Raw genomic sequence first — 27,105 nt, forward strand, 5'->3', positions numbered from 1 at the left:
ACGGTCAGTTGGGGATAACTAAAAAAGGTTGTACCCAATCATGGAGCTTGGTAATCGAGTAGCAGAGCGCTGCGCTGGGTGGGCTTAAACATTCGTTACATTTTCAGGTGAAAGCTATCTTGATGTCTTGTTAAATAAAGAAGATAAAGGAATCAAGAGCATACAGTGATGGAAATTGTGTATCAATTCGAAGTGGTGTTGAACGATGATACTGACCTAATTATTCTGGGTGAAGATGGGCAGGTAAACAGGAACGTATGAAGGAAGGATCTACCTGGACACTGGGGGAGGGAGGCTGATAACCTTGGTATAACGAAGGAATGCCGTTCACCTTCAAGAAAGGGACTTTTAACCCGATTTGGATTCCCAGAACATCCATGTCATCATGGGATCCATTTTAGATTTGGTTGTACAGTATCTCATTCCTCAGAATCCAAGCAAAAATGTTTGGCTGGCGCGAATTCGTAAGGATGCTCTGGATCGCATGCAGAAGTTCTGTCACTTACCTACGGAGTACCTCTATGTTAAAACGCCTCGAAATGGTAACGTTGGTGATGGCTATATAGCTTGTTTTCTGAACGTTTAAGGGCTGGATTGAATCGAATTAAACCTTCGGAAGGCATATTGTGCAACTGACACAAAAATGCCAGAAATGAGTCAAATTCAAGACAGTAATCGGTAGTTTACCCCGAAGATTTAATAAAGTTGGCCTTCATTTATACATATTTTTGAAAATGCACTCCAAACATCCCTGATCGTTATAAACCAAAGAACAAGAAAATCTATAGGTATACTCACTTATAGTTTTTATCAGCCTTATCGTTGATCCCGGATCGTTCGATGCTTTGGTAGCAGCATTCGATGTACTTCATGTAGTGCGGCAGATGCGACGCTATGCGATCCCGATGGAACCGTAGCACCACCGTATCGTTTCCGTGCGAACTCGTCTGCTGCTCGATGCTGGTCAGTGGGTGCTTCGTCGAACAGGGCACAAACTGCTCCTTCCGGAACAGCCTCATTACGTCGTCCGCCAGCGGATCCAAATCCAGGATCTTGCATCCCGGGCCCCAGACGATAAATCCTTTTGGCACTGCGTTCGGTGTTGCGTTGGTCAAAGTGTTGGCAACATCAGCAGCATGCGCGTCGTTTGTGGAATGTTTGGGTTGTTTGTTGAGCACGAGGCGTGGATTAGTCATTGAGTTTGAAATAACGGGAATGTTTTGGTTGATTGAGGGTTGGAATACTACTTTCTGGGAGGCTAGGCCTTGATGGATTTAATAGTTAGGGTTGGTCGGTTTGCAGCAAATAGCATGGTGCAATTGTGATTTTATTGTAGGTTTTGGCATTTAGATAATATACACAGATAGAAAACCAGCGTGCAACATAGAATTTCATTCAGTGGTCATCGGGAATCGGGTGTTTTTATTGCCGTTGAGTGGGTTGGCGTATAACATTGAATTGAGAATCGAGGGCAAAACGAAAAGAAAAAAAAACACATTGGAAACATTAAAACCAATCGTATGAAAATCAATAGTTATTTCATTTAAAGTGTTCGTGATTTTGATGAGAAAGAAGTGCCGAAATCGGTGTAAATGAAACTATACGTGGAAAGGGGATGACATGAATTACGGGAATGTCCATAAATTACGTAACGCTCATATAGAGGGAAGGGAGGGATTATATGAAGTTTGACGATTCATACCAATTTTTTAGAAGCTTCATATTGAAAGCATGACATAGAAGGGAGGGGGACGAAAATGGCCAATTTTAGCGTTATGTAATTAATAGCTCTTTCCTAAAACTAATCAAATCATACACAATAAATAAAATAAAAAAAATACACTTTTCAAAAAAGTGTATGTTTGTACCCAATTAATAACACAAATCATGTACATGATAAAACTATCTCGACTTTCGAACGAGATCACAGTCTTCGATCGAGTGCCGAGTGCCGAGTTTTTCGCTTAATGAAAAGCATTTTTTCCTTACTTAGTCGAACCCACACTACACGGCGCACAAGTGCGCTTAGATGACTGACCCCGTAATTACACGTACATAAAGCCTATTTAAAAAAGTTACAGTGTTAAAGGATAGAGATGCTATTGAAAATGGGGGTTAAACACGCCGCTGTTTTTTTTATCATCCCGATTGCTATGAAAGGACTATATTGTGGCGATAGGTTGATGGGTCAAGGACTTTTTTTTAAAGTTGGACAACGTCTTACCCGAAGGTATTGGGTGTCAAATCAGAATCTAAAATTGGATTTGTAACGGATTTGATTCGGATTGGATTTGGATTGGCTTTGGATTGGATTTGTATTGGCTTTGGATTGGCTTTGGATTGGCTTTGGATTGGCTTTGGATTGGCTTTGGATTGGATTTGGATTGGCTTTGGATTGGCTTTGGATTGGCTTTGGATTGGCTTTGGATTGGATTTGGATTGGATTTGGATTGGATTTGGATTGGATTTGGATTGGATTTGGATTGGATTTGGATTGGATTTGGATTTGGATTGGATTTGGATTGGATTCGGATTGGATTTGGATTGGATTTGGATTGGATTTGGATTGGATTTGGATTGGATTTGGATTGGATTTGGATTGGATTTGGATTGGATTTGGATTGGATTTGGATTGGATTTGGATTGGATTTGATTTGGATTTGGATTGGATTTGGATTGGATTTGGATTGGATTTGGATTGGTTGGATTGATTTGGATTGATTTGGATTGGTTTGGATTGGTTTGATTGGTTTGATTGGTTTGATTGATTTGGATTGGTTTGGATTGGATTTGGATTGGTTTGGATTGGTTTGGATTGGTTGGATTGATTTGGATTGGTTTGATTGATTTGGATTGGTTTGGATTGGTTTGGATTGGTTTGGATTGGTTTGGATTGGATTTGGATTGGTTTGGATTGGTTTGGATTGGTTTGGATTGGTTTGGATTGGTTTGGATTGGTTTGGATTGGTTTGGATTGGTTTGGATTGGTTTGGATTGGTTTGGATTGATTTGGATTGGTTTGGATTGGTTTGGATTGGTTTGGATTGGTTTGGATTGGTTTGGATTGATTTGGATTGAATTTGGATTGATTTGGATTGATTTGGATTGATTTGGATTGGTTTTGATTGGATTTTGATTGGATTTGGATTGGATTTGGATTGGATTTGGATTGGATTTGGATTGGATTTGGATTGGATTTGGATTGGATTTGGATTGGATTTGGATTGGATTTGGATTGGATTTGGATTGGATTTGGATTGGATTTGGGTTGGATTTGGGTTGGATTTGGATTGGATTTGGATTGGATTTGGATTGGATTTGGATTGGATTTGGATTGGATTTGGATTGGATTTGGATTGGATTTGGATTGGATTTGGATTGGATTTGGTCATTGAAGTAATGCATTTTACCATAGGCATGAGAAACCACTTTAATGAGGTATAAAAAAAGACCTTGGTAGAATTTGTTTTTCTCTAGTCTTGTATACATTACTTAGATCCATATTTAGGGTAAAGTGCCCAATAGTGGACCCCCAACCAATAGTGGACCCTCCAGCCATTTTTGCATTATTACTGCACAATGTCAACATTTTGCTATGAAATTCTATCGGGAGAACCTACCTTACAGTCCTATGATTTGATGACATGCATTGGAAATGCTACACAGAAAAAAATTGTGAAAAGTAAACAGCGCGTAAAACTTGAAATGCGAAAATCTACGCTATTCTGCGCTGAAACGGTTCTTTTCCTAACAAGTTTGCGTACAACTTGCAAGCAATATTGATGATTCACGTTGAATATTGTTTACATTTAGGCTATATCACGCGTGGAATTACACTAATAATGATGTTCCATTTATGTGCATGATTTTTAGTTCAAATTTCAGTGAATTTTTCTATCTGTGTATGGAAAGTAAAATTAGATGATTTTTTACCATTCCATAAAAAATAAACACGAGAGTGTCCATTATAGGAATATTTTGGGGGGTCCATAATAGCGAAGAAGAACGCCTCGAAACGGGACATGAAAATCAAATGAAGTGTCGACTATAGGGAAGCAATTTCCTATTATGGACCCTCATGAGGTCTGCTATAGGGCGAATTAGGTTAGACTTTAAAATGTTAATTTTAACGAATAACGTCGTGTATTTGGGCGTTTTATGTATGTGTCGTAAAGAGGAGATGCAGAGCTTGTTTTTAGATATCAAGCAGAGTCAATATGTTGAAAATTTCTAAGGCTTATGACAGGAAGAGCAAAATTCCGCTACTAGGGGGTCCACTATTGGGCATTTTACCCTATGTGCTGGAATTAGGGATTCCATTCCCGGAAACGATTTCCCGGGAAATCAATTTTCCCGGGATTCCCGATTCCCGGGATGCACACTTTAGTTTCCCGAATTTCCAGGGAAATTATTATGTTAAAGTATTTACCAATTTTTGGAGACGACGATCTATGGTTAAAGTATTTGGAAATAAATTTCTTATTTTGCAAATTTGATGAGGGAGTGTCAATTATATTTTTGACTAACATCTTCTCACTGTTCCCATGATGAAACTTCTATTTAATAGCATATTTCGCTTTCAAAGAAGATCACTCCCCATATTATAAATTAAGTTCTTATCTGTAGATGCTACAGTATTGTACGGTTCAACCCTAATGCGTGTTGAAGGGAGGCGAAGCAAAGCATACGTTTCCATCGGTCGTCTATTTAGTTTAGTAGGCCCAGTAATGCCTTGTTAACGAAGTCGAAATAAAAATCTAGTATTTGATGAAATTACTTAATAGCAAGAACAAAGTTATTTAAATAATTATGCAGAGCGACAAATTTTCTATTAAGCAAGGGGAGTGACGGCTTTGGTAGTTATATTATCAGAGGTTTATTTTTAAGACTTTTAATACTTTTTTATTCAAACCCCGATACGTGTTCCAAACAGACTTATGTCCCAAACACTCGTTTTTGTTTTGAGATATGTCTTTCTTTTTCTAAATTTTAATGAACTATTGAGAATTTACTGTCTGGATATGTCAGAGTACAATATTTTAAGTTTTTACTATAAGGTCATTACAACAGTCTAAAAACAAAAACTCACCAAACTTATGCAATTTTTTGCGTTTCTGGTACTGCTCGGAATTACAAACAAAGTTTGACAGAAATAATAAATTAATATTTAATTAGGATTTTTAAGGTACGCTTGAGCTTGATTGACTGCTCGTAGTTGCTACTCCATTATAACCAGATCAGCTGTTCTTGCACAGGGAACCAACAAATGTTTGCTTGAGACTAACACACATCTTCAATGTACAAGCACTGGTGATCTCATTTGTAAGGTCATACTGGCGCCTGTTACTTCAGAATTCAAGTCAATGTAGGGAGGGGGAGGGAATGTTGATGCAACCACTCGCCCACTGCAAGCCAAATATACCTCTGCACTTGCCACGAGTTCATGCGGCATTTATAGGAATTTTTGGGTTAGGTTCGAGAGGCAGAGGTCCGTCTTGGTTAACGAGCTGCCAATGTAATAGATAGGAGAAAGCAACTGATGGATTTTCTAATTGGATGTAGGAAACGGGCTTAGCTCATTTCCAATTCGAGCAGATTACTGCTAGGATACTCAAGTTGAAGGTATAGGAATAGTAATGAACGGTATGAAGTCCATTTCCAGTTCTAGCGATTGCTAGAACATGAGAAATATAGAGAAAGATACAAAGTAGGAGAATGGAACGGACCTAGGATTGAACCCACGACCTCCTGCGTATGAGGCAGAAGCAGTAGCCATACGACTACCAAGCCCGTTGATAGTTAGGATTTGTAAGGTGTGGCCATAAAACGCTCGTCTGAAAGTATTTTTTTGCATTTGAAAAAAAAATAATGCTTACGTACTTCAAATTCAAAGGCGAAATGTGCTTAAGTGTTCGTATCAAGGTTCGTATTATAAATAAAATTTGACTAGAATATTGTTTGCATTAAGAAAATATACAGACGAGTACCAGAATGGTTGATGTTAGAAACCTTCCGACAATAACAGATCAAATCCTGCCAAAGTTGTCTTCTCCTTCATATCAAGGAAGAATCAAGGAATCATCTGGACACAGCAGATCTTACTCTCTAACGAGAGCAGATGCTGAAACTTCGCCATCGAATGCTCATGATATAGCGAACGTTTCGCAGACAAAGGCAACGCTTATCAAACTAAACAGAGAAAAAAATTCAGACTCTTAAATCATTTTTGCACAATGTAGCAAGTATCAATTTGTCTATAGTATATTTTTATTCTAATTTATTATTCCACGTTACGATTTTGAGTTTTGCATAATTGTTTTATTTCCCGAGATCCCGGGAAATTCCGGGAAGTTAAAATTTTATTTCCCGTTTCCCGGGAAGTTAATTCCCGGGAAAAATGGAACCCCTAGCTGGAATAGATTTCTGGGACAAAGTATGTTTAAAAGTATGAATCAAAATAAGTTTTTCGCAACCCACCATTCATCAGCCCACGACTCCCCTGGGGGTCGCAACCCACAGTTTGGGAATCCTATATCTAAGCAAATATGATCATGCAGACTTTAAAATTAATAACCACATCTCGGCAAACGAGTTTGCCTCAGTCATCGGTAATTTGAAATTGATTCGAGTTTCGATAAAGCCCATGTGTCAAAATCTGGAAAAGAGAATATCAAACAAGATGGTGTAAGCCCACCCATCGCATCAAGATCACATATCCGAGGGGAGGGGCTATATATAATATTGAAACATTTTCTTTGATTCTGAGACTATCATAGCAAAAAGTCATCGCAACTGTTTTACTGTTCAAAACAAACATTAAAATAATCAATAAACTCATCATAATACTTAGGACAAATCAGCAAGAATGATAAAAATGAATTCAAATAATAACGCATAGCGTGAAAAATAGAACAATGAAAGTTTGTGGTGAATGATGGTGAGAATGTGAAACAGGGGTATAGGTGGGATTCGTGCAAAGCCGCATTGTTAGCATTTTGCTATCTCAGTATCTCGTTCAACTAACACGAGTAGCCGGATGCAGCTAGCGCAACTTTTCCCACAACGGGTTACCCTTTCCAAGCAGCCATCGGTGTACGTACCTCTTGGTCCTGGAAGATCTTCGTCATCGTCCGGAATGGTGACCACCATCTGGTGCACCACCGGCCGTATGCTGATCGTCGATAGCGACAGGTAGAAGGTGACGAACACCAGCGCTACCAGCACCCCGAGCTTGATGCGGCCACATTTTTCCTGATGGTGGTGGTGGCCTTTGTTGTCGCGTCTATTAGCCGCACAGGCGCCTGCTCCTGAGCCTGCCCCAGCGAGGGGCCTCCTCGATGACGGTGTGCTTTTTGCGTCCGTTTCGAGCAGGGGCTCCCAGTCGGATTCGTTGCCAGATCTCATGCTGGTGGAACATTGCTGGAAGGAAATGGAGAAAAGGGAAAGGTTGCTAAAATCCGCCATTATTAACAGACTCGGCTCTTCACGGTGTGTCGAAATGAAATGGGCCTTTGCGAAAATTTAAAAAAAGATGTTAAATATACACAATGATCTCCAGTTCGCCTCGCGTGTTCGTTTCTCGGTCCGGTCTAGGATGGGTGGTTTTTGGGTGGTATCGCCACCCATTTTGGTAATAACGTAGCTACATCTAGCCAGTTGATAGTTCAGAGGATATCATTTTTATAAATTTTAATTGCGTTTTTATATTTCTTTTTTAAATTAACAATTATAGTATGTTCCCACAGTTTTGTGTTTGATTATAATGTTTATTTTACGCTTAGTAGTTTTATTTATTATTTGTATTTGTTTATTTTTTGTTATGTATTCCCATAGTAGATTTTGTTTATTTATTCAGATGCTTTAGTTATTTATTTGGTCGGGGTTCAGCCAAACCGCACCAAGCGGCTTTTTGACTGACTTGTGATATTTTGTTCGTTCAAGAACAACGGAAATTGTTTCTTATAAATTTAAGCATACGTTTGCAGTAGGATATCCTCATTTATGGGGTTGATAAATATCCAATACGATTTGCGATCAATTAAATCTGATAAACGAAAGTTTGAGCAGAAAAATCGGTAATTTTTCGTTGGCGCTTGGTGTGCTTTGGCTGAACCCCGACCATTTGTAAATTTTATTATTTTTAAATTAATTTTTCTTTTATTTCCCTTTAATTATCTATTAACTTTTTTTGTTTATTTATTAAATATTCTCCAATTTTTTTTATCAATTAAGACGCTTTATTTACATATTTATATTTGAAATTTATTTACATGGAATTATAAAAAAGGAATTGGAAAACAAGTGTCCAGTTCGGAATGTTAAGGCTTAGCATGTAGCCGTCAATCGGAATTTATTCTTTAACTAAATATATTTATATACTTAGTAGTAATCCAATTTTGTTTAGTGTTTAAGAAAATCACCGTTGCTCCGAGAACTCATCCGTTATAAAACTCTTTCCGTATGAAGAAAGGCTTCCAGAAGCTACTGGAAGAAACACTCTTTTCAATTTTCAAGTTTGGTCCCGAATGGTGAAGAAAAGACGGGTCGGTTTCGTCCGTTTCACAAAAGAATCGGGAAGCTTTGCAATTTCAAAAGTGTTAAACAACGAAAAGTGATAAACATTTTCAAACACCAAAAAAGATTATACTTACGTTTCAAAATAGTGCACACCACAACGGTTGATAAAACACCATTTCAAAAAGTTAGTGTCAATAGATTTAGGCTTACTTTGATCGAAACACATTATTTCGAGCGAGTGTTGTGGATAAAAAACTACAGTGAAAATGAAGTGGTAAGATGTGGTGTCCTCTGGTAGGGAATGCTTAGTTAGTGGTGACGTATTGAAAAGACTGTGCCATTCCAGAACATGTTGGTGTCAGCTTGCTCGAATCCTGACCAGAAGAAAGGGCGCGCTTCAGGACCATCCTCCGGACCCGCGGAACAATGGCCGTTTGTTTGTAATAACGGCTGCAATAGACCGGTGAGCTCGCCCATGTTAGGGTCTGTTCACAAATTACGTAACGCAAAAATCCGGGTTTTTGACCCCCTCCCTCCCCCTCGTAACAAAAAGTAACATTTTTGGAACCCCTTCCTCCCCCATATAACGCGTAACTGTGAAAATTTTAAAGGCAGATTTTTTTTCTTCTCTAGAGCATATGAATCATGTAGGTTTTGTAATTTTTTGAATACTTTTAGAAAGACGCCACATAATGAAAAAGCAAGGATATCAAGAATGCAGGCCATTTAAATAGTTTAGCATCGGAACTGTTCTGTCAAGAAATACAATATTCGCTTGGTATTTTAACGCATATCAGTCCCACTATGTGCTTGATTTCGATAATGACTAATATACGTTAACGATATAATTTGTAAATTGAACTGCCTAAGCTAAAACGCAATTGCTTACAATGAAAACCCTCTTGCCTCTATTAACTTAAACTTGGTTTGTTAGATCTAATCATAAAATACGTGAGACAAAAATGCCTCGAAATTTAGCAACAATTTTTGAGCAAAACTGGCTATCTATCAGAATAAAAAAATACAAATGAGCGATTCCAAGCAACAGCATCAAAATTTAAGAAAATTTTTAATTCATGATTTTCTATTGAGTTGAAACTTTGCACAGTTTTTCAATTTCATCTAAATCGTCATTTTTCGATATCAAATCTTCATATTGAATCACGACTAACTTTTCAAAAGGGTGTATGTGAAAATGGTTCAAAAATATTTAAAAAGCTGCACAGCAAAAACGGAATGTTCGATTGTTATGATTTTTTCAGCAAAGTTAGACAACTAAATGGTGATTCTTAAGAAAATGTGCACAGTAAAAAAAAAAATTTTTTGCCTTTAAAAATATAATTTTTGTCACAAAAACTCAAATATCTCAAAACCCTATCTTTTTTCGAACGTAATTTTTTTAGGGAAAACGGTCCATTATATTAGCTATCTACCATAAAAATTTGGTGATGGTAAACTAATAAACAAAAAAGTTATGACATTTCAAACATTTCACAATTTTTACATATAGTAAACAAAAAAAAATTTCCGTGTATTTTTTTTTCAAGAATCGCAGTTTGATGCTGATTTTATTGTTAAGGGCCTTGCGTGAGTTAAACAAGTTGTTTGTATGATATTCCATATTTATGTATTCATCGATATTATGTATATTATATGTATAAATATTATATGTATAAATAAATAAAAATGAATTAATATTATCCTAAGTATTAAATTAAATGTGGCAGTTACACAATGTTGTTATAGAAACTCTAAGAGTTTTGGGTTTGAATTTTGGTATGGGTTATGATATCATGAAAACAGTTTATTAATACTTATTTTTTATTTATTTTTATTCAAATTTTTTAAAATATCGAACACTTTTGAATTATTATCAGCACAGTTTGAGTATAGTTTTGCTTTAATTTTATTTTCCGACAATGGAATGAAACAGTGAAATTTTTGGGTTCCTTGGGTCGTTTTCGCGTTATTAAATTGCTCGCTGAGCTCTGAAGCCTTTATTTCGTACTCTTCAGTAGTAGTAAAACAAAATGATAATTTGGTTAAATCTTTTTCTTTTCTACGATTTGCCCAATCAAAAATTCTTTCGCAGTTTTAATTGGATGCTCACGTTCTTTGGCTAAACTTGCTCTTGTGACCATGCGCTTTATTGTTCCTCCAATAGCATCACAAGGACCTTTGCCATGTGATGTAGCAAAAAAATGCCATTCTGCATCAATTCCGTACATTGATTTAAATTGACATAGGCTCGAAAAATTCTTACGATTTTTGTACTGCGACGCTGCTCCATCAGACATGAAATATATCTTTTTGACTTCTTTTATGCTTTATGCTTATCAACGCGTAAAAAGTTAATCATTTTTTCAATGAACAAGTTTACGGATACTGAATCGTGTCTTAAATCTTCGGAAATTATAATAAATCTTAAGTGTTCAATTTGCGTACTTCCATTAAAATAAATAACGAATGGATGAATTGTAGCTTGTTGTACGTTCCAGTGATGGGACTGCACTTCATCTTGCAATACAAAGCTGTAATTTTCAGAAAATCACAAATGACTAAAAATTCACCATTTTGTAATGTATTTTTCGTATTTTTTAAAAGCTGGATTGTTCTGTTTTAATGAAATCGTGAGGATTAAACTTTCTAATTTCAAGCAAAAATATGACACAAACTCATCTACAGGTTTTACAATAGTTTCTATGTCACACCTATCCGTGGTCACCCATTGCTCAAATGATAACTGATCAATATATTTTTCTTCAAACTCAGCGAATAAAGTATTTTCCAATGATGAAGAATCTGGACAATCCGAACAAGATCGTAGATAGCAATTTGATGTTGTATTTTCACACAAAAGACTACCAGTTAACATTTTAATATCCTTTGTTAAATTGATTCTTTTCAAACTATGTAAAATAAGATTAATATTCTCATGGGTTGTGCACACACACATTATTTGTTCCTGAATTGGAAAGAAGCTTACATTGCCTTGGCCGAAGGCTTGCAAATGGGGAAAACCCTATTCTAATATTATCGTGAATTTCCTTGAAGCGTGTGTACGCTTCTTTCAAAGTCGTCATCATTAATCGTTTTTGGATTGCTTGACGCTTTCCATCTTTTTACTGATACATAATCTTTTTGACCAGGCATAGCTCGACTTACTTCATCATCTTCAAAATATTGAACTACTATTTCTTTTGTCTCATCTGTTAATGCAGTACTAGACCTAGTATTTTTGGTTAAAAGACAGTTATTCTTCAATTGTTTTGCCTCTTTTACTGTATTTCTATTGGTTTTGAACTCATCAATGGCATCCTGAATAGACCACGAACTTGGCAGCATCGACAAAATCAATAATTTTTCTTTCCTTGTCGTGGCTGCATTCGAGAACCTTTCCTTCATATTTATAATTACCTCATCGTAGTCTGTATTTTCCACATCATCAGGTCCTAATTTGAAGAGGTTTCTTCGTACAGCTTCGTTTATTTCACGGTATTTTTTCTCCGGGTAATAAACGAAGTCTATCTTACTCCATTTAATCGGAGTCACTTTTATCCCAGCTATGCCCTCGTTAAAGCGTTCGATGTTGACCTTTTGGATACACTCATCTTCCGATTGATTTGTTGAAACAGATTTCGCTGATGGTACGGTGGCAAGGCTCTCAGCACTTAATACTTCTGGTAATTCCTCAGTTGTTGTCGATACATCTGGCAATTCCTCAGTTGTTGTCGTTTTCGAACTTCCTGCGCTCTGCTCAACCGATGATATACAGATTGCTCTTTTGTCAACGTTTAGACGGCAGGACGTGCAAATGCGTAAATTTGTATTCAATGTGGACATTGGAGCATAACCAGTCGCTTTCAGTTTATCTATGGTGCTTTCGGTGAGATTTCGTAACTCTTTTGAACACTTTTTCAATCAAACCGCCTACAACAGTTGAGAAAGCGGCTACTCATGTTGTTCGTAATATTTCAATAAACAAAATCACTTTTAAGTTTTTACTGACTAGTTTGGTGTCATTTGCTTGACTGAAGAAAAAATTACTATAAGATCTTTAACAACCTTAGTAGTAGTAATTTTTTGCTTTTTCGTGAGCATTGTCATGGTATGTACCTATCATGCATTTGTTGTTGTTGAAGATACCCGTTTCCTCCCGATCATAAAGTCTATTCTCTAAGAGGTATATTTTTGCAGGTAAACTATAGACGTACACGAGTATATAAATCTTTGATTTTGCAGCTTTTGTCTTAAAAATAACATTTCTGATATGTTTCTATAAACGTTATTATCAAAAGTTTTCAACACTATTAAAAGAATTTTTCGCCAGTCACGTGCAATGAAAATTATGACACTATCAATACTTTTTATCACAACACTGGATCGTGTCTAAGTTTCTTATAGATGCTATGAATAATTAAATCAAAATATCATGAAAACAACTTGTTTAAATCACGTCCCTTAACAATAAAATCTGCATCAAACTGCAATTCTCGAAATACCTTACACAGAAAAAATTTTTTTTTTTACTAAATGTGAAAATTGTGAAATGTTTGAAATGTCATAACTTTTTTTGTTTATTAGTTTACCATCACCAAATTTTATGGTAGATAGCTAATATAATGGACCGTTTTCCCTAAAAAAATTACGTTCGAAAAAAGATAGGGTTTTGAGATATTTGAGTTTTTGTGACAAAAATGATATTTTTAAAGGCAAAAATAATTTTTTTTTACTGTGCACATTTTCTTAAGAATCACCATTTAGTTGTCTAACTTTGCTGAAAAAATCATAACAATCGAACATTCCGTTTTTGCTGTGCAGCTTTTTAAATATTTTTGAACCATTTTCACATACACCCTTTTGAAAAGTTAGTCGTGACTCAATATGAAGATTTGATATCGAAAAATGACGATTTAGATGAAATTGAAAAACTGTGCAGAGTTTCAAATATTTTCGAAATGGTCGCTCAGGATCGACTGACATGCCCCCGTGGAATGCCTCAAATGTCAGTCATACTCCAATCAGTGATTAAAAAAAACATTCAAATAAATTTTTATTCGCGTTATGCGTAACATTTGGTAGTACCCACCCCCTCCCCCACCTTTTAGTGTAACAAAGTATAACGCAAGTTGGACCTCCCCCTCCCCCCAAAAGCGTTACGTAATTTGTGAACAGACCCTTACCTCCCCCTTCACCCCTCTTGCACATGGATATATGTACATAAAACGTTAAAACAAAAAAAAACAAAAATTTATTATTAAATTTTGTATGGCCCTCCGATCTACAGTTGTTCGTTTGGGCCTAAAATCTTGTGTTCCATTGATTCACTGCACTTTGTATTTGTTCGCTTTTCCACCACATAAAATCTGACTAAAATCACAAACTAAGGAATTATCTCCGAAGTAAGTTATACGACCCTTAGGACTAGGGAGATATTATAAAAGAGGCCTTGTGAGTCCACCCCGGTAGCTGCCGTGGCCTTAGAGCAGCGGCTTGGGGACTTACTGGCCACTTCATTTTAAGTTTTTGAGTGGATTTCGGAATTTATGCGTTTTTTTTCGAAAAGGTCGGCTAACTCGAAAAGAATGCGTAAATCGATTTTTGATTAGGTCGTTTTCTACACGGTTTTTAGGATTTACGTGATGTTTTACGCGAAAAAATATGCTTTGTATGGTTTTGTTTTGTATCTGTGGTAAAAATCTCTCATTATTTTTCAATTTACACGTTTGATTCTTGGATATTATCAATTTCCCACCTTATCGGCCGCGACGATATGAAATCGTCGCAAAACAAATTGACGCCAAAATCGTCGCCAGCAGAAATGGCCATAAGATCTGTCAAATCAACTGTGAACAAAATTTTATATACTCAATAATCACATTATTTCCCAAAATTGAGCCCTGTTTTTAATGCAGATTGACATTATTTTCTAATAAAACTAACATAATTTTAGAATAAAGATGTTGGCGACGATTTTGATAGTGCCTAGAAAATGGTCGGCGCGTTTTGTTACCAAGGAAACAGACAATAACATCCACCCTCGAAAGTCATGCATAATGAACATTCGTGTTTGATAATAACAGTATTTGACACACCGTGCTTGTGGGTGCCGGTTCGTATGGACACTGCACGACTATAGAGCACCATGGCAGGATATTGGAAATGATGAAACAGCTATTCAAGGGTTTCTTATGCACTTGGGTACCGTACGGCTTGGGGATACTTTTGTGAGTGAGCGAGCGAATAAGGTTATGGCAAACGACTTCCGCCACATTTTCAAACCGATTGCATCACGGAACAGCATAGAATGGCAACGGAAGTGTGGTATATAGGGAGCGGAACTTTCATTACTCCTTTCGCTGGATGAGTCGTTCCGCTTTTCTTGAAAGCCAAACTAGGGAAACCAATGTGGAATGAGGTTAAAAATAAATTTTACAACCGTATTCAGTAACCCTATCCCCTTCTAAGTGGAACGTTATATCCAGTTTCCATGGTTTGTCACAAAAGGCATGGAAAACTGCAAACGCCCCAGTATAAAGCAAATGACATATAACTGACGCTGAGTCGGTGCAGTTGCCAGTCAAATTCATATACGGTGCAAAATGCATGCATGCATGCATACAGACCAGATGTGTAAGTGTTTATAATAGCCGTGGCCCGTGGTCGACCGACTGGCGCGGTGCTGTTGCAAATTAGTCTAAAATTAGAGCCCTGACTGACTGTATAGGGAGTATTGAAATAGTTGTCAGCTCCGGGGAAAGCTTCAGGCCAGGATTTTATGGCCCCATTGCATTGAAGCGTTATTAAACCGTTCATAATGATTATTTTATCGAAATACAGACCGTCATCATTTGGAGTCCTTGAATTATCTTGCTAGTCGAAGCAGAACATATTGTGACTGATACCGAAATAAGATCTTTTTTTTTTGCATTTTCGGATCGTTCAATTCGTGTTTGAGTGAAGAATGAGCCTGTTATAGGGTTTATAATAGGTAACTATTGTACTCAAATGAAATGCGTAATGTTAAATATACACTCATTTGGGTGCTAACATGGACAACCGATTAATGGAGCTTCGTTTACATGAGATCAATATGCGCAATTAGCGCTACTGAGTGATCGAATAGTGCTTATCGATTATCAATGTCGCGTATTTACATGAAATATTCTGAGAGTTTTGGGTCTTACATTCTTCAATAACATATTCTGATATTGCTCCATAGTTTATTGAGTATGCAATCGACATCCTGTGAACTGTTAAAAATCAAACAAAATAGGTTTTTTTTTGCGCAAGAACACTCATCTGAACTAAGTTATCCAGAACTAAATAATATAATAATATAATATTAAAGCTTAACTCAGAATAATAAAGAGGTAGCTTTGTTCATCTCTAACCAGGTGATTTTTTATAAACTATGTTCTATAAGTTGGTTCTTTTTCGGAAACATAAGCACAAAGATGTAAGGTCAAAGTTTTGGTTATTCAACGCGTATTCACAATATTATCAAAATCCAAAGGATGAAAAACACTGATTTTAAAGCGTTTTGACTTGCTAACAAAAATATCAATAAAATCCGCGCATTATTCTTTCATTTGTAGATAAGGTGGAGAATGGAACAATTCCCTGTCTTGTCTCGTCAATAATCGATGAGAATTGGGAGATCAGGTGCCATACCATTATGAACGAATAAAATGAACCCCAGTTAGTGGTCCTTAGTTTCCTACTCAGGAGCTGTCCATATACCACGTGGACAGATTTTGGTAGGTTTAAGATACCCCGCTCCCCCAGCGTGGACAACTGCGAATGCCGACAGGAATGAAGGGGTTTCTTCTGTATGCGGCTTACATTATCGTCTGTTTCCATGGGCAGCTGATCATCGTTCGGGTATCAGTGAGAGTACTCTAAGGGCAAATTTTTTCACCTTTACTTAACTCTTAAGCGGTGATTACCCATAGGTGTGGTTAAGCGCCTAATTCAGCTGAAGAAGTCAGACCAAAGTAAGTAAATTATTTAAAACTTTGATTATAGTGTCAGGCCCTGCAAGTCAGTCTTACAAAAAACCACTAAACATAAACGTGAGAAAATAAAACGGAAGTGATTGGAAGGTCGGTACGTGGACTCCAAAATTTCTCACCTTTATTGCGAAAAAAACGCATACTCGCCAACAAGGATGTAATTCTCCTCGGTGGTGTTCATTGTGCGGTGCCCCGGTTCTTCCAGAACTTCCTCCGACAGTTGATCCAGGAGATCATCCGATAATCCATTCGGAAGTTTATCAAGTAAATCATCGGAAAGGTCCTAAGGGCATTCCTCCGAGTATTCTTCCCGAAGTTTCTCCGGGAATTCCATAAGAAGTTTCTCCGGGAATTTCTCCGGAAGTTCCTCCGTGAATCCTTTTTGGAATTGACCACTTTTACGGATTATCCGGATCCTCCGGAGTACCATTTCGGGTGCATTAAAGCATCATTACCGGGCGCGTGGACTTTGATCACCCGCACTGTGATGTAATTTTAGTTTAGTCACTCATTTCTGTATCAGTCACTGTGACGTTTGACAGTCCATTAAATACCAGCGCTCTTACCGCGCTACCAAACTTGGTCACCTGTCAGTTGCGCTATGACTAATACTCGCGCCCGGTAATCTAGCTCTTAAGGGGTCACAGAAGACTTAAAATATTGATTGCATACACAATTCACCAGGATGGGTGGTTACGACAAAATCGCGATGCTTTGAGATGAATTTTTGTAATTGGCCACTTTTACGGATCATTTTTCCGGAGGATTGTTTCTGGGATATTTGGAGGCCACAGACGACTTTCACTATTGATTGCACCCACCATTTGCCAGAATGGATGGTCTCGAAACTATGTGAAGAATGTTTGGTTCAAAACGCGTTGTGTGATACCTGAAGGTCATAGGTCATCCGGATTATGGGTGATGTGGCAGGATAGAACCCAAGTGGCCATCATTGTTTTTTAACATCATGAAGTTTTTGGTGTCACACGACGTCTCGATTTTGATGAAAATATTAAGGGATGTGATGTCACATGCGCCTTGCACTACTTGATACTTGATGGGCTACATCACTTCGATGAACCTACGCCGAATGGAGTATCCCCCGGACTCGATCCTGCGCCAATCGCTTCCAGCCGAACTGAACGTTGAGCACCGTCGCAAGGATGTTAACAATCATTCAGTAATTTGCGTTCGATCATTTAGTAGTTTGTCAATAACACATTCCAGAAGCTGAATTTCAAACTATGTTGTATGGTGGACTTCAATTGCGAAGGTTTTTCTATAACTTTGCTTAATGCAGGGCTGGTAGCGAGTCACTTTTTAGTGACTTGGTCACTATTTTGAGCCAAGTCACTAAAAAGTCACTATTTGCATCCAAAAGTCACTAAAGTTACTATTTTTCGGAAAATGGTCACTTAAGTCACTATTTTCGCACCGCCGTTTGTAAAAAAAACTTCAAAATAAAAATCATTTGTACCTACCTTTAATTTAAATCTGTTAGCAAAATATATAAATTAAAGAAATTGCACCAATAAAGCTCCAAGTGTATCGTGGAATTCGCCAGGTTACTTGTAATTCATGTGAACTATGATCTTCTTCTCCATGAATAAAGGAATGTTAAAATACGAAGTGTTGAAAACAAAAAATTAAGGAGTACTGGAACCAGGCTTTTTAATTCAGGATCCAATAATAGTCTCGAAAACAAAAATTGAAAAGCAAGACAAGTCAAAAGTAATTCTGCACTGAGGAATTTCAATCAAATGCTTTATGGAAGTTTGTCACAAGAAATCGTCATAAATTTCAAAAGGCCGTCTTATGATAGATGTTTTCAATTAAAAAAGAAGTAATTTGCGCAGAGTGGGTTCGAACCACACAGCGAAGCTTGGGCATACGTTTAGACAACTCCGTATATAAAGCGCACAATTGTTACGACTATGCGGATCTCGCGGATTTGACGTGGATTTACATAACGGTTTTGACGCTTTGCGCGTGGGAATTTATAGGGCCTAGGGTTTGGTTTTCGATAGAAAAATGTTGTTGAGAAGGGACTCCACGTTTGAAGTCTATGCTTACCCAATTATGTGGATATTTTCTAGCCATTATTGAATACATTATACTCTTGAGCACTCGTTTAATAAGCATTATAAGGGTAAGAACTTCACTTGTGGTCATTTTTCATCGTTTCTGTATCTATAATATCCATTTTTTGTCACGTCAATTTTGACATAATTCGGAGATATCTCTACGACGAACCACACAACATGATACAAACCATCATTTTTTTCGAAATTTAACTTCTGTTGAAATTTCTGAAAAAAAATCTTCAGAGTTTTCCAAAGCTATTTCTGCATCAAATTCAAGATTCAGGATCACATTTTACGAAACTTGAGCAACTTTGTTAGGTTCTGAATTATTTCTCTCTGGATATAAATTCAAATAATTATCTTATTTTTATATGAATTCAAATGATTCGTATACAGAACATTTTTTTTCGAAAAACGAATTTACATTATTTTATTGTAATTATCAACAATTACAACAAAGCTGCAACCACCATTTTCTCTATAAATCGGAAGCAAGCCAGCCTAGGATTGAAAGTCTTCTTAATAAAGATTATAAAAATATAAAAAAATCAGTTTTATTATGAAACGTACTGGAAGAGAAAACGTTCAGTAAATTGTAATAACAAAAATTAATATTTTTCGCGTAGTTGGCGCGAATTGGATTTCAGTCGGGGCAGATTTGACACCGGTCGAAACTTAGGTAAGATAAAATTCATGTTATATTTGAACCCTGGTAATTTTTTTAGTAACATCGGTTCACGGGCAACCGAGATCAGGGGCTCGAATGGCAAATGGTAAATGGGCACTGCATGTATTAAAATTTGATATTATTAAAAATGTTATTATTATTTATTAAAATTCAAAATTACGGTGAAGTAACTAGGGAGAGTCTGGGGCCCTCCTTAGCCGTGCGGTAAGACGCGCGGCTACAAAGCAAGACCATGCTGAGGGTGGCTGGGTTCGATTCCCGGTGCCGGTCTAGGCAATTTTCGGATTGGAATTTGTCTCGACTTCCCTGGGCATAAAGTATCATCGTGTTAGCCTCATGATATACGAATGCAAAAATGGTAACCTGGCTCAGAAACCTCGCAGTTAATAACTGTGGAAGTGCTTAATGAACACTAAGCTGCGGGGCGGCTCTATCCCAGTGTGGGGATGTAATGCCAATAAGAAGAAGAAGAAGAAGAAGAAGTTACGGTGAAGATGGGCGCGGTCAGCAGTAGTAGTCTTCATGTTTTTGTATTTTTTGTCTTTTCCTGATTTCTGATATCATTCTAGATAAGGATTTGAAAAAAAATGATACATGACACTAGTGAGCTGAGTTGCATTTGCATTGTCACTGTGTAACTCGTAGTAGATTGGAAACTAATGTTTCCAATCTACTACGAGTTACTAATGTTTCCAATCTACTACGAGTTACACAGTGACAATGCAAATGCAACTCAGCTCACTACCTGTTTAATACTTTATACAAAAGTCACTATTTGGTCACTTTTTCTGCATCTGAAAGTCACTATTTGGTCACTTTTTTCGTCATCGTTGGTCACTAAGTCACTATTTTGAACGGCATTTAACGCTACCAGCCCTGTTAATGGTTCGTTATTAGAATTCAACTTTTAACGGAGTTAGAGCGCTAGTAGCAGTAGCTCAAACTAAATGATTGGATTTTTTTTTATCATTTAGTCTAAGTTACTGAAACTATAGCTATAACTCCGTTACTAGTGGAATTCAAACAACGATCCAATAGGCAGAGTTGTAGAAAAACCTTCGCACTAGAAGTCCACCGTACAACACATTTTGAAATTCCGCTTCTGGAATATGTTATTGACAAACTACTAAATGATCGAACGGAAATTACTGAATGATCGTTAACATCCTTGGCGTCAGGTCCATTTTAACTGCCAAAAGCGGCCTTTCACGAAGCTAACGTCTTCTTTCGGGTTCTCTATTAAATATTATCTTCGCTTGACGTTCTTCCGGCATATGAACCACGTGTCTAGCCCACCATAGTCTGCCGTGTTCTATAAGCTTAACAATATCCAGCCCAAGATACACCTGGCACAACTCGTGATTCATGCCGAATATTGTTCGCAGCACCTGCAAACCAGACTGCAAAATGGTGAGTTGACATCAAGGAAGGGGCGCCCAATATAGTTCTGGTCCCAACAAGTTCCTATCTCACGTTTCCACGGGTCGATCGATGACAAAAAACCGCTAGCTAAGAGCTGTGTACATAGCTGTGCAGCCTGGGCACTGTTGTCCTTCTGAGTCTGTCATCAGCTAGAGTGAGAAGGTACGCCTCGAGCGTCTGTTCACCAGGAGGTGCGGCTCAAACAGCGTCTGCCTGGTACCCAGCGGCTGATTAACGAAATGCTGTATCGCGTCAGCTATACCTAAGGTGGCAGCCCAACCAGCGCGATGAAGGTAACGCGACCCCGGTAAGGTAGCGTACCGAAGCCTCTCAAATACCACGAAAAATTGAGATAGAAGATGCGCCTGGTACACGGTAAAAAATCAAACTCATCCATGCCTTTGCTCATCTATAGATTCTATAATCTATACTGCACTTAAATTCATAACAGTCCCATGTAGATAGGGAATGAAGCTGTTTTTGGAATTTATTGGCAGTATAATTCTATCCATCCAAGTGTAGCAGAAGCTGAGCGCAAGGAGGCACAATGTGGAGTATATCCATTACAATCGGTATAGATGCCGCAAAAATAAATCAAGGTGATATGCCGCACCTACCTACTATCAGCACTTTAATGATTTATTACTTTTAAGTGGGAAAATCATGTGAAATACGAAGACCAAGATACTGCAAAGGATTACGAGGAAAATACAGACGTCCTAGGATATTTGTTCCCGTTTTAATAACATGCTCCATTGCTCCCAAATTAATGATATTTTTACAAGGAACGATTACGACTTAATCTCTGTCATTTTTTATTGTTATCATGCGCATTTCACTACTGATCACATAACATGACATGACATCATAATAATGCGAAACAGATCAATTTGCGCCCCAATCCTTCGTTTTTGATTGTTATAAATATGGTTACATATTATAAAAAGGGCAGATACACTCCCAACCAGCGGATGGCAGATTTTAATACAGTTCTGCATAAGAACCTTACAAAATCAGAGACATAATTGGGCATATACAATTTCGGAAGATTTTAATACAATTATTGTATTAAAATAATACAGATTTGTATTATTTTAATACAATATTTGTATAAAAAGCTTACAGAATTGTATATGCCCAGATTTTATACAATAATTGTCAGATTTGTTTTTTGGGTGTACGAAAGAAAACCAGGAATGGAACATTGCGTTCAAAAAACGTCGTGGATATAGAAAAAGGAAACATGTGCAATTTTAAAATCGACAATTTGTTTGTTTAAATAGATTGAAATACAAATATAAATGATTATGCTTTTCTGAAAATATCGTTTATTGAGAAAAAAATCTCATTTCTCCAACATTTCCCACGTGCGGCATCTCTCCCTGAGGTGTGGCACCTCACCTGGATTTGACTTTTTTGTAATTTAAATAGTACCTTCTATAGTTGGGAATGTTTGCATAGTATTTAATAAAAGGACGATTCACTTTCCATATTCAAATTTTTTAATTGCTTCATCCATTTTATTGAAACTCGGTTATCATTTTTGTTACGTTGACTGGCAATTATACCAAAATGATAAATATTCTAGCTATCAAAATAACTGGGTTTATTATTAATTATTTATTAATTACCTTTCCTCTCTGTTCAGCTTTCCTCTCTGTTGACTGTTGTTTACATATGATGACCATGGCACCACGATATAAATATCAACACATTTCAGTAAATGAAAAAGTAAAGAAAGCACTCTTTTTTCCTGTTTCTCAAGTAAGATTAATTGGATGGGTGCCAAGTCACGACACGCTGCACTCGCTCGATTCGAGTTTGAGTCTTGCATTTTCGTATGCATTTTCTTGCCCTGCGTGACTAAGTCGATAAAAAAAATAATATCTTGGTTAGTAAAACAGTGATGACTGGTAACTAAATGATAACCAAATTTGTTATTCATTAAGTTATTTCAGGAGCGAAATTCTGTTATATTTTCCAAAATTTTGGCCGTTTTTCAACCAAAATGATAAATTACCGGATAATAGAATTTGTAATCAATAAATTGTCTAACTTTGCTCAGGCTCATTTGGCCGAATAGTAGAAAGCAAAAAAAAATTGGATTGCAAATAGTGAGAATTCCATGAAGTATTCAGTGAGAAGTGAGCAATGAAACAACTCTCACATCTCATAAGAAATAAGACGTGAGAACTTAAAAGTAAAAAGTGAGAAGTGAGAGGTGAAAAGTGAGAAATGAAAAGTGAGAACTGAGAAGTGATTATCAATGCTTACTGAGTAGCGAGAAGTGAGATGAAAGAAATGAATAGTGAAAAGTGAAAAATGAAAAGTGAAAAAATGGAAAGTGAAGAGTGACAAGTTGCCAGTGAGAAATAGGAACTGAAAAATGAGAAGTCAGAATTTTGAAAATGAGAAGTGAAAAATGATGAATGAGGAGTGAGAAGTGAGAAGTGAGAAATTTGAAGATAAAAGTTTGAAGAGAGCCGAGAAATGAAAAGTGCGAAATGAGTAATAAGATGTGGGAATTGAAAATCGTTCATTAATCCAGAAGGATGGCCATTAGTAGCACCTGGAGACACCCAAAGCATTTATTGGATGTTATCAATTAGATCCGAACATTGAACTTTGTTCACTACCTCGTTGTCAGTAAAATTAGTATACGGTTGTCAACTGTATCGAATGGAAGATAACAGCAATTTAATACTTATGCATCTACTAGTTAAGTGGCCAAACGTCTCGGATTATGCCTACTTGTTCCGCAATCTATGATGAATCTGTTAAGCCTGGAGAGTATTTGGAATTCGTAGGAAATGAGAGCAAATCTGTAACAAATCCGAGTAATCAGAAGAAAAAAGTGGAACTTTGGCAGTCTAAAACCAGAATGAACCATCGGATTGCACCAATTTTCTATAGCAGACAATGGAATCGAATTCGCAATGCAGCTTTTTCTGAGAAATCCGCCATTACTAAATTCAATATCTGGAATGTGACTGTTATGCAAATAAATAGCAAGATGGGACAACACAAGTGGGTTTTGATTTTAAAATTATGTTTTTCTTGAAGATGAGATCATTTTAAGCTTATTTCTGGAAGAAAATCAAAATCGCCAAAAATCGACATGGGACTCTTATGCGAATCGCGGCAGTATATAACTCACGTGTAATTTTGTGTAAGCACAAGCATCAATCGCTGGACAAGAGTGATGATAGTGATAATATTTCTTACTCATCACATACATAATAGCACATCCGCTTGATGTGTTCATTATGCCTCAAACACCCAGTCAGGTCTTAAGCATGACTTTACGCGCGAATCATCATTGAGACACAGTAGTATATTAAACCATTGTTCCATCTACCATAGAAGGTTCTAAGCCTAACCTTTAAATAGAAAAAAAACTCTGCCACGTTTTTTATCGAACTGCCAAAAAATAAAGATCTCATCTGGGTAAAAAAATCACCTCTTATTCAGACAACCTTGATGATTCGTTATCGTGTGCATCGGTGCCGGTGCTGTCCATGAATCAGCTGCCCAGCAAATACCTTCCTGACTCAGGCAACGTATTTGGAACTTAGGTGCACTTCTGTGTAGTTTGAAATTAGCAATTAAAACGACTTATCGTGGTTCCTGTTCGGTGGAGATTCACAAGGTAACGCTAAATAATTTCCCACGAATCAAGCATCGGGTAGAATGCTTCTGTGTCGGTGGCTGAGCTGATAGAACGATAGCGTCATCACCGCTAATGAAGCCAACCGTCACGGATTTGGAAGCTGCATTGGCTTGACTGAAGCACATATGTTTTAAATAATGAAGATTGCTTGCGGTTTAAAGAAAATGACTAAAAAGTTTGAGGCTATCATGCTGATATGTGAGAAGGTATTGCTGGCTACAACAAGGAAATGTGCATCGCATATGTTTTATTACAGCTGCTATTTGCATATCTTTTATCTTTGTGCATATACTAGCTTGAATATAAGTAAGAACAGTCTGCCTTGTTAGCGATAATTCATATGGTCAAACAATCAGACATGATGCTGTCATATTCATCTAATTTAACGAATAGTAATTTCAATCTAAATTATTTCTCTGGAAATAAAAAAAAACTATGACAAAATTTTTTTTCACAATATTCTACAGAAAATAAAATAAGAAAACGTAATTCTGGTTGACGGAAAAAAAATCAGATTATTCACCAAACGTAGTGAATCGATCGATTGAAATATTCTGAATCGCCAATTATTATTCAACCTCTAATAAATTGGTTGCTCATTCTATCGAACACGAGCAACGTGTAACAATGCCGTCACTTTCAACAATGTCGACATACAACCTATTTGCTTTCCACGTTATTCGGAACGTGTGATCGAAAACCAACAGAGTTGAATATTTGCCAAAATAATTCACACCTGTTTCAAGTGTGGCACTGCGGACTGTTTGCGGTTTAGCAGAATTTCATATTTACATAACGAATAGGTTATTTTCGAGTACAATGGATGGATATTCGACAGAAATTTGACAAACTCATAGTTCGGCCGTATATTGAGTTGTCAAACACCGAATAGTGCGTCTAATTGTGATAATTATATGTACACTTTATAGTTATAAATCATGTTTTGTATAAATGTAAATATTTTTGTTGAATTTTCTTTTTAGGGATTAACTACAATGCAATGTTATGGTTTAGATTTTACTTTATTGTATCATAGGATCTCTCCTCCATAGACGGGTCCCAGCCTTTTGCCTTAAGGTCACTCCTCGCGGAATCCATGTTTCAAAATGCTCGCGTTTTCGGGGGCACACCACTCGATACGGAAGTAACGCTAGTAAGCTATATCAACAAAAATGACAGTTGTGCGCCGCCTCCGTATCGAGTGGTGTGCCCCCGAAAACGCGAGCACTTTGAAACTTGGATTCCGTGAGGAGTGACCTTAAGTACTCATATGGTTTTGAGCTATGGTGAGGTCTACTACTATTCATACTTTAGCCAGCTCATTCTTTAACAACTTAAATGTTGTTCTGTGTCTTTTCAATCTGGCGAGGCACCGGCGAGTTACTTACAATACATCCATGGAAATAATTATAACACCAGCGCTGGTTTTACATACAAAATAATCATGCTTGAAGATCAATATCTTGATTTCTAGCGATTAGATTAAGAACATATTTTGCATCCAAGCCTAAAATTACCTAGAAGTGGAGTGGTATTATAATTATTTCAAACTAAAACATGCCTTTTTAGTAAACATGCATACAAATAACAATCATTTATTGAAAAATTAGGTTACTCTCGTAAATCCGACTGTCAAATCCATACAAATGAATCAAAATAAATTCAAAGCACAAATTTGAAAACTGACAGCATAAAGTGTTTAAATGATCCAGACTAACAAGTCGTTGGATTAGTGAGGTCCGGATAGGTGGGGGTACTGTACTTGGATTTGCACCAAGATGAAAATGTAATCTCACTCTGGTACTTTCCAGAAGGGTATTTCTGAAGAATTTCATTTTGATAACTTCAACAAAAGTGAGCGAAATAATGTAAAAAGTTTGTAAAAGGCCTGTATTATGTTCCATGTTCGTGTTACCTGGGGGAAATTTCCAAAACCCCATAGAACTAAACATTGCCACATGGATGCTAAATGCATGATTTGTGGTGGAGGCTCTCACGCCAAGGACGCCTGTCCTGTGAGAGAAGATTCCAATAAATTTAAATGTGCCAATTGTGGGGGCAATCATAAATCCAATTTCTGAGAATGCCCTTCACGCAAAAAAGTTTTGAATTCCCGTGCAAAATTGATGACGGGAAATTCCAATAGGATCCCAGATTCGCCGGATAAAAATACAGTATACCTCCGCTGATCCGACAAATGTATGGCCGGACTATCGGGGTTTCTCTCGTTAATCCGACTGTCAAATCCATACAAATGAATCAAAACAAAATCACAGCACAAATTTGCAAACTGACTTAAATGGGTGTTGATACTTTTTAATCCGGAAAATTCCGAATTGGCAAGATCCGGACTAACGAGTCGTCGGACTGGCGAGGTCCGGATAAGCGGGGAGATACTGTATTACAAACGCTCAAAATCCGCAATCATTTGCCAGACGAAAAATTCATACCCACCACAATCAACGAACAAATTTTGCTCCTACCTCTGACTGGGTAGCGAACGAACGAACGAACTCGTCGAATTCAAATTTTTCAGGCAGGCACAATTTCGTTTCTGAAAATTTACCGAAGATGAATAATTTTCATATCCATTCTTCAACGGAAAATAACGATTGTACTGACAACTCAGGTAGCATGTCTGCTTCCGATTTTGATTTTATAACTGAACAATTGCATCACACGATTGCTGCAATCTTCAAAGCAAATACC

The 27,105-nt window shown here is 37.1% G+C and overlaps 1 protein-coding gene across 4 annotated transcripts in view; it reads right to left on the minus strand.

Annotated features, from left to right (window-relative positions):
- Positions 1-27,105, minus strand: part of LOC134208663 (uncharacterized) — a 49,231-nt gene that overhangs the window by 12,080 nt on the left and 10,046 nt on the right. The window contains exons 2-3 of one of the 4 annotated variants that reach the window (XM_062684433.1): positions 7,101-7,419; positions 799-1,081 (exon numbers count right to left, since the gene is read on the minus strand). In XM_062684433.1, the coding sequence (XP_062540417.1) occupies positions 799-1,081; positions 7,101-7,404 (587 nt within the window). In that variant the 5' untranslated portion in view covers positions 7,405-7,419. Of the gene's footprint in view, positions 1-798; positions 1,265-7,100; positions 7,420-27,105 lie in introns of all 4 variants that reach the window. The other 3 variants (XM_062684431.1, XM_062684430.1, XM_062684432.1) reach the window with 3 other exon arrangements.

This window comes from Armigeres subalbatus, chromosome 2, assembly GCF_024139115.2.
Source record: "Armigeres subalbatus isolate Guangzhou_Male chromosome 2, GZ_Asu_2, whole genome shotgun sequence".
NCBI lineage: Eukaryota > Metazoa > Arthropoda > Insecta > Diptera > Culicidae > Armigeres > Armigeres subalbatus.